General features: G+C 52.1%; 1 protein-coding gene across 1 annotated transcript in view; it reads left to right on the top strand.

Moving 5' to 3' along the window:
- Positions 1–792: 792 nt before the first annotated feature.
- Positions 793–8928, top strand: part of AACS (acetoacetyl-CoA synthetase) — a 91039-nt gene continuing 82903 nt past the window's right edge. The window contains exon 1 of the mRNA XM_029058055.2: positions 793–967. Within this exon, the coding sequence (XP_028913888.1) occupies positions 850–967 (118 nt within the window). The 5' untranslated portion in view covers positions 793–849. The remainder of the gene's footprint in view (positions 968–8928) is intronic.

Genomic DNA, 8928 nt, shown 5'->3' with positions numbered 1-8928 from the left:
TTGAATCCAGGATCTGCCCCTTGTCTGCTGTGTGACTGTGGGCAAGTTACTTCACTGGGCCTCAGTGACCTCATCTGTAAAATGGGGATGAAGACTGTGAGCCCCACGTGGGACAACCTGATGACCCTGTATCTCCCCCAGCCCTTAGAACGGTGCTCTGCACAGAGTAAGCGCTTAACAAACACCACCATTATTATTATTGCCAAATTGTCCATTCCAGTGGGACAACTTGATGACCCTGGATCTCCCCCAGCACTTAGAACGGGGCTCTGCACATAGTAAGCGCTTAACAAATACCAACATTATTATTACTACCCCAGCGCTTAAAACAGTGTTTTGCACATAGTAAGCGCTTAACAAATACCAACATTATTATTACTTTGGGCAGGTCACTTCACTTCTCTGGGCCTCAGTGACCTCATCTGCAAAATGGGGATGGAGACTGTGAGCCCCACGTGGAGCAGCCCGATTACCTTGTGTCTACCCCAGCGCTTAGACCAGTGCTTTGCACCTGGTAAGCGCTTAACAAATGCCGTCATTATTATTGGAGGGGAGGGAGAGGGGGCGGGCACTCCTTTGCCTTCCCGGCGGAGGGTTACGGGCGGAGCGAGAGGACGGGGCGGATCACGGCGGAGGAGGTGGGCACGTTATCCAGCCGCGCTTCTTTAGCGCCGGCGCTTCTTTAGCTCCGGCCGCCCCGCGGCTCGCGCCACCGCTGGCTCCAGTGCGCACGCGCGCGGCTCGCGGCCTCCCGCGCGCGCGCCTCCCCCTCCCCCACCCCCCCCCCGCCGCCGCCCCGCGCGCGCCTCCTCCTGCAGCCCGGCGGCGCCGTGGGCTCCCGCAGCAGCCATGTCCAAGGAGGAGCCCATCATGGAGTCGCAGGTGATGTGGGAGCCCGACAGCAAGAGGAACACGCAGATGGACGGCTTCCGGGAGGCCGTCAGCACCGCCTGCGGCCGCAGCCTCGGTCGGTAACGGGGGCGCGCGGCCACCGCCCGCTGCCCCTCACATGGGCGCGCGCGGGGAGGGGGCGCGTGCACGCGCCTGGGGGGGCGATCAGACCATCGGGTGATGGGAGCGGAGGGGACCGGGGACCCCCCCCCCCCCCTTGCCAAGAGGAATTTTCCAAGTTTCATTCATTCGTATTTATTGACGGACGGTCATGAGAATCATGTTGGTCTTTGCTAAGCGCTTACTCTGTGCACAGCACTGTTCTAAGCGCCGGGAGAGACACAGGAGCATAATAATGTTGGTATTTGCTGAGCGCTTACTCTGTGCACGGCACTGTTCTAAGCGCTTAGGGAGACAGAGGGTCATAATAATGTTGGTATTTGCTAAGCGCTTACTTTGTGCACAGCACTGTTCTAAGCGCCGGGAGAGACACAGGAGCATAATAATGTTGGTATTTGCTGAGCGCTTACTCTGTGCACGGCACTGTTCTAAGCGCTTAGGGAGACAGAGGGTCATAATAATGTTGGTATTTGCTAAGCGCTTACTCTGTGCACAGCACTGTTCTAAGCGCTTAGGGAGACAGAGGGTCATAATAATGTTGGTATTTGCTAAGCGCTTACTGTGTGCACAGCACTGTTGTAAGCGCTGGGGGAGACAGGGGCATAATAATGTTGGTATTTCCTAAGCGCTTACTATGTGCACAGCACTGTTCTAAGCGCTGGGGGAGGCAGAGGGTCATCAGGTTGACCCACCTGAGGCTCCCCGTCTTCATCCCCGTTTGACAGAGGAGGGAACTGAGGCACAGAGAAGTGAAGTGACTTGCCCACAGACCCACAGATGACAAGTGGCAGAGCCGGGATTCGAACCCATGACCTCTGATTCCCAAGCCCGGGCTCTTTCCACTGAGCCACGTTGCTTCTCTCTGCAGAGCACTGGACTAAGCGCTTGGAATGGACTATTCGGCCACAGATGGAGACCATCCCTGCCCAGTGGTGGGCTCACAGGCTAATGGGGGGAATAATGAGGGTATAATAATGTTGGTATTTGTTAAGCGCTTACTATGTGCCAAGCACTGTTCTAAGCGCTGAGGTAGATCCAGGGTAATCAGGTTGTCCCACGTGAGGCTCACAGTTAATCCCCATTTTACAGATGAGGGAACTGAGGCACAGAGAAGTTAAGTGACTTGCCCACGGTCACACAGCTGACCAGTGGCAGAGCCGGGATTCAAACCCATGACCTCTGACTCCATAGCCCAGGCTCTTTCAACTGAGTCACAGTGCTTCCCCTGTGAAGTGCTCACTAGGTGACAAGCACCGTTCTAAGCGCTGCGATCCATAGTGTAATAATAATAATAATGTTGGTATTTGTTAAGAGCTTACTATGTGCCGAGCACTGTTCTAAGCGCTAGAGTAGACACAAGGGAATCAGGTTGTCCCACGTGGGCTCACAGTCTTAATCCCCATTTTACAGATGAGGGAACTGAGGCACATAGAAGTTAAGTGACTTGCCCACAGTCACACAGCTGACAAGCGGCTGAGCCGGGATTCGAACACGTGACCTCTGACTCCCAAGCCCGGGCTCTTTCCACTGAGCCACGTTGCTTCTCATGAGGGTATCTGTGTAATCCCTCACTAGGTGCCAAGCACCGGTCTAAGCGCTGAGATCCATAGAATAAAAATGAGAGTATCTGTGTAAGCTCTCACTAGGTGCCAACACCGTTCTAAGCGCTGCGATGGATAGAATAGGAATGAGAGTATCCGTGTAAGTGCTCACTAGGTGCCAAGCACCGATCTAAACTCTGCGATCGATAGAATAGGAATGAGGTATCTGTGCCCAAGCACCATTCTAAGCGCTGCGACCCGTAGTAGAGAAATGAGGGTATTTGTGAAATCGCTCACTAGGTGCCAAGCACCGTTCTAAGCGCTGCGATCCATAGTGTAGAGATGAGGGTATCTGTGTAATCCCTCACTAGGTGCCAAGCACCGGTCTAAGCGCTGAGATCCATAGAATAAAAATGAGGGTATCTGTGTAAGCTCTCACTAGGTGCCAAGCACCATTCTAAGCGCTGAGATCCATAGGACAGAAATGAGGGTATCTGTGTAAGCGCTCACTAGGTGCCAAGCACCGTTCTGAGCTCTGCGATGGATAGAATAGAAATGAGGTATCTGTGCCCAAGCACCCTTCTAAGCGCTGCGATCCATAGTATAGAAATGAGGGTATTTGAGAAATCGCTCACTAGGTGCCAAGCACCGTTCTAAGCGCCGAGATCCATAGATTAGAAATGAGGGTATCTGTAAGCGTTCACTAGATGCCAAGCACCGTTCTAAGCGCTGCAATCGATGGAATAGAAATGAGGGTATTTGTGTAAGTTCTCAGTAGGTGCCAAGCACCATTCTAAGCGCTGCAATCGATGGAATAGACATGAGGGTATCTGTGAAGCGCTCACTAGGTGCCCAGCACCATTCTAAGCGCTGCAATCGATAGAATAGAAATGAGGGTATCTGTGAAGCTCTCACTAGGTGCCAAGCACCGTTCTACGCGCTGGGATCGATAGAATAGAAGTGGGGGTATTTGTGAAGCGCTAACTATATGCCAGGCATCGTTCTAGGCGCTGGGGGGTAGATACAAGCTAAACAGGCTGTCCCACATGGGGCTCGCAGTCTTAATACACATTTTACAAATGAGGGAACTAAGGCACAGAGAAGCTAAAGGTCACAGAGCAGATAAATGGCCGGAATTAGAACCCACATCCTCTGTTTTGTTTCGTTCTGTTGTCTGTCTCCCCCGTTTAGGCTGCCGGCCCATTGTTGGGCAGGGATTGTCTCTATCTGTTGGCGAATTGTACATTCCAAGCGCTTAGTACGGTGCTGTGCACATAGTAAGCGCTCAATAAATATGACTGGATGAATGAATGGATGATGCCGAAGGCCGGGCTACAATTATAATATTGGTATTTGTTAAGTGCTTACTACGTGCCGAGCACTGTTCTAAGTGCTGGAGAGGATACAAGGTGATCGGGTTGTCCCACGTGGGGCTCAAAGTCTTCATACCCCTTTTACAGATGAGGGGACTGAGGCGCCGAGAAGTTAAGTGAGTTGCTCAAAGTCACACAGCTGATAAGTGGTGGAGCTAGGATTAGAACCCATGACCTCTGACTCCCAAGCCCGGGCTCTTTCCGTTGAGCCATGTTGCTTCTCTTAAAAGCAGCTCCCTTGGGAAAGGGGGCTCGGGTTGCCGGTCCTTGGAAGGAGGAGGGAGAGGTTGGCCAAGCCGTCGAGGTACGGTCAGGGGGAAGGGGCCCAGGGACCCGGGCTGGACAGACGTACCCCTCCGCCTGGGCCTACCGGGCCGCCAGGACCGGCCACCTGGGTCAGAGCGGGCCGGCCCCGGGCGAGGCTACCCCTAAATTGGGGCCGAACAGAGGCCGGGAAGGTCACGCCGCCTCACCGCGCTCTTCTGCACAGGGCTGGCGGTCCCTGCCACCTTGGACAGCAAAACTGGACAGATACCCCAATTCAACAGAGCCAGCCCTCCTCCATCGCCTCTTCCTCCCCCCAACGCCCCCACAACTGAACCCCCCTGACCAGCTGGAAGACTCTTAGGGGGCTCCAGGGGAAGGCACCACCCTCGTCTCTCCCCCAGCCAGTGACCTTCATCAGGCACCACCCTCCTCTCTCCCCAAGCCAGTGACCATCAGCAGCGGTGACTTCTCAGCCTGCTAGTCGCTGTCCAGAAAACCGAAGTGATGAGCTGCAGCCTCCTAAAACGGGCAGCTCTTAGAGCAGAAACGTTCTTGTGTTCAGCCTAAATTTCCCTCGTAGGTTTGTCTTTTCATCCAACCTGCTCCGCCTGTGTATAATGGTAATGGCGAATGAGCACTCTGCTTTGAGGACCCACCCGAGGCACTTTTATTGGAGGGTTAGTTTCCTGACCACAACCCAACTTCTCACCGGACAGGAACACTCAACCTCTCCTCCTCTCTGTCCTTCTGAAGTGAAGCGGAAAATAAAGCTTCCTGGAATTGCCTCAAGCAGGATTGGGCTTCCTTCAAGATGTTATTTTGTACTTATTCTTCTCTAGCGTATGTGCGGCGGTGACTTGGCATCCTTGAATTTATTCAGAGACTAGAACCCTTTTTTTAATGGTATTTGTCAAGCGCTTTCTATTTGCCAGGCACTGAAATAAGTGCTGGGGTAGACACAAGATAATCAGGTAGTACACAGTTCTGGTCCCAGATGGGGCTCAGTTTTAATCCCCATTTGACAGATGAGGTAACTGAGGCACAGAGAAGTGAAGTGACTTGCCCAAGGTCACCCAGCAGACAGGGGGCGGAGCCAGGATTAGAACCTCTGATTCCCAGGCCCGTGCTCTTTCCACTAGGCCTAGCCACTTCTCATTGACCCTTATGGGCGGTTTGTCGGGTACTGTGAGTTGTGTACCTGGGTGTTCTGATTGTATTAAGCTTGGGTTTCCAATCCATCAGTAGTATTTCTGAGCACTTACTGTTTAAAGAGCACTGAACTAAGCAGTTGGGAGAGTATAAATGAATGAGTGTTCATGATCCCTACCCTTAAGGAGCTTATAGTCTAATGGGCTCATTAAAGTATTTCCATTTAGGAGCAAGAATCAGAGTTACCATGGAATCCAGGCCTTTTTTTTTTTCTTTTGCACCCTGGGGGCATGAATGTGCAGGGGAAGCACAGTGTGGCCTCCGGAAACAGCCCTGATTCTTTTAGGCAGCTGTTTCTGACTCGCCTGAGTACCCTGGAGACAGTGGATTTTCCTTGGCATTCTTGACATTCTTGACTTTCATTGGAAGATTTCTGACTTTGGCCTCTTAGAGAGCAGTTGCCTCTTTCCTAGGGGCCCAGGTAGGATTTTCCGCCCTACTGAGAGCTCACCTCCTCCAGCAGGCCTTCCCAGACTGAGCCCCCCTTTCCCTCTGCTCCCCCACCGCTCTTCCCCCTTCCCCTCCCCTCAGCACTGTGCTCATTTGTATATATTATTTATTACCCTATATTTTGTTAATAGGGTGTTTTATCTCCTTGATTCTATTATCTTGATGATGATGTTTTTCTTTTGTTCTGTTTTCCTTTGCTGTCTTCCCCCGTTTAGACTGTGAGCCCGTCATTGGGCAGGGATGGTCTCTATCTGTTACCAAAGTGTACATTCCAAGCTCTTAGTACAGCGCTCTGCACATAGTAAGCACTCAATAAATGCTACCGAATGAATGATTTGACTGGTCATTCAGCCAGGAGCTGCCCAGTTTGCAAGCCGCCTTCTGGTCTGTCACTCCTGGCCAGTGACGCTGAAGACAGTCTTATTGCAGCGCTTTCCAGAATTTTTCAGTCGGCCTTCCTCACGATCTCCTTGCCCGCTGGCAGTAGGGCTCCCTTGGACCTGGGCAGTGTTTCTCCGGGAGCTGAAATGAGTCGCTTTAGAGCTACCCTGCTCCGTAATGGCCAGATAGGGTCATTCATTCAGTCGCATTTATTGAGTGCTTAATTTGTGCAGAGCACTATACTAAACCCTTGGGAGAGTACAGTACAACAGTAAACATACACATCCCCTGCCCACAGTGAGCTTACAGTCTAATAATAATAATAATAATGTTGATATTTGTTAAGCGCTTTGTATGTGCAGAGCACTGTTCTGAGTGCTGGGGTAGATACAGGGGTCTCAGATTGCTCCACGTGAGACTCACACTCTTAATCCCCATTTTACAGATGAGGGATCTGAGGCACAGAGAAGTGAAGTGACTTGCCCACAGTCAGCTGACAAGTGGCAGAGCCGGGATTTGAACCCAGAGGTGGGGAGATAGACATCGATACAAATAAATACATTACAGATACGTACATAAGTTCTGTGGGGCTGGGGGGTGGGGAAGAATAAAGGGAGCAAGTCAGGGCGAAGCAGAAGGGAGTAGGAGAAGAGGAAAGGGAGGCATAGTCTGGGAAGGCCTCTTGGAGGAGGTGTGTCTTCAATAAGGCTTTGAAGACGGGGAGAGTCAGTGTCTATAGGATTTGAGGAAGGAGGGTGTTCCAGGCCAGAGGCAGATGTGGGCAAGGGGTCGGCGGCGAGATCGAGGCACAGTGAGATGGTTGGCATTAGAGGAACGTTAGAGGTCATGAGATCGGCCCGTGAAGGCTGCCACTGGGAACCAGTTTTTTTGGATTTGCGTCAGCCTTGCTAGAGGGCTGTGTGTTGGGCCCAGAGGTTCAGAAGCTTATCTTCCATCTCACCAGCTAGGAAGCTCTCTCTCCCCCAGCCCCGCCCGCCACCCCAACCCCAGTTTTTCCAGCCAGGTCAGTCCAGTTATGTCAACTCTCTCTCTGCTGGTGAGTTCCTTAGAGACCGATCATCCAGTAGCCTATTCTCTTAAGAAAATCAATGGCCCTTCAAAGGGCCTCTTTGTTGGCTGACGTGTTGAAGGACGTGGGTAGGATTCCTTTGCTCTCCTTAGAGGTTTTCCCTAAGGGTTCACCAGACTCTCGTCCCCAACTGGGTTGTGGCTTGGGGGAGAAAAATCTGGCAAGGGGAATAATTTTATTTGAAGCCTGTGGATCCTTTTCTTCCTCCTTTCCCCACCCTCTTTTCCCTCCCCCTTCCTCTATCCTCCTCTTCCTTCTCCTCCCTCTCCCTTCCCCTCCCACTCCTCGTCCTCCCACTCTGTCTACCAGGAGGTTGCATTTTTTTGCTCCTTTCTGTCTTGTTGGGGAAGCCGTTTTGGAAAAACCAAACCTAAGGTTACCGCAAGGCTAGCAAGATGTCACCTAAACTCTCTGGGGGTCGAAAATGCAGGTCTCTAGGACCAGGAGCTTGTGCTTCCTTCACAGAGCTCCTGCTGAAAATAGTGTGTCTGCCCTGACTTGGGAAGAGCAGCAACCTCTCACTCAGATGCTTTACCCAAGGGCCTCTGTCCTGAGGGAAGTTTGGAAATGATATTGTGACTCCAGGAGAGGCTGGGCTGAGAGCCACAGTTCCCCTCATACCCATCCCCGCCCCCCAAGTCTCTTCGGGTGATGGAAATGACTTTTGAGCAGGACCTGATTGGTTTCACTGATACCGTCCTCCTGGTTCTCCTCCTTCCTCTCTGACTGCTTATCCTCGGTCTCTTCTGCGGGCTCTTCTGCCTCCCACCCTTTTACTGTGGGAGTCCCTCAAGGCTCAGTTCTGGATCCCTTTCTATTCTCCATCTCTACCCACTCCCGTGGAGAGCTCATTCGCTCCCCTGGCTTCGACTACCGTCTTTACGTGGATGATTCTCAAATCTGCGTCTCCAGCCCTGATGGCTCTCCCTCTCTGCAGTCTTGCATTACCTCCTGCCTTCAGCACATTTCTTCTTGGGTGTTCTGCCGACACCTCAAACTTAACGTGGCCAAAACGGAACTCCTCATCTTCCTACCCAAACCCTGGCCTACCACCGGCTTTCCTGTCACTGTAGACGCACCACCATCCTCCCTTTCTCATAAGCCTGTAATCTTGGTGTTATCCTCGGCTCATCTCTCTCATTCAACCCACATATCAAATCTGTCATCACATCTTGTCTGTTCGACCTTCACATCACTAAAATCCACCCTTTCCTCCCCATCCAAACTGCTACCATATTAATCCAAGCACTTATCCTGCCTTGACTCCTGGAGGCTTCCTTACTGTCCTACCTGCCTCCTTTCCCATTCCAATCCCTACTTCTCTGCTGCTTGGATCGATTTTCTACAATACTGTTCAGTCCATGTTTCCCCACTCCTCAAGGATCTTCAGGCGTTGCCCATCCACCTCCACATCAAGCAAAAACTCCTTACCGTCGGCTTTAAAGCCCTCAGTCATCTTGGTCCCTTCTTCCTCACGTCACTGCTTTCGTACTCCATCCAGCCCACACATTTCATTCCTCTAATGCCGGCCTACTCACTGTACCTCTGTTTCGTGTGCCATGCTGCTGACCTCTCACCCACGACCCGCCTCCGGCCTGGAACACCC

This window comes from Ornithorhynchus anatinus, chromosome 2 (assembly GCF_004115215.2).
Source record: "Ornithorhynchus anatinus isolate Pmale09 chromosome 2, mOrnAna1.pri.v4, whole genome shotgun sequence".
NCBI lineage: Eukaryota > Metazoa > Chordata > Mammalia > Monotremata > Ornithorhynchidae > Ornithorhynchus > Ornithorhynchus anatinus.
Note: the sequence above shows the minus strand (reverse complement) of the source record. Positions and strands in the feature narration are given on the sequence as shown.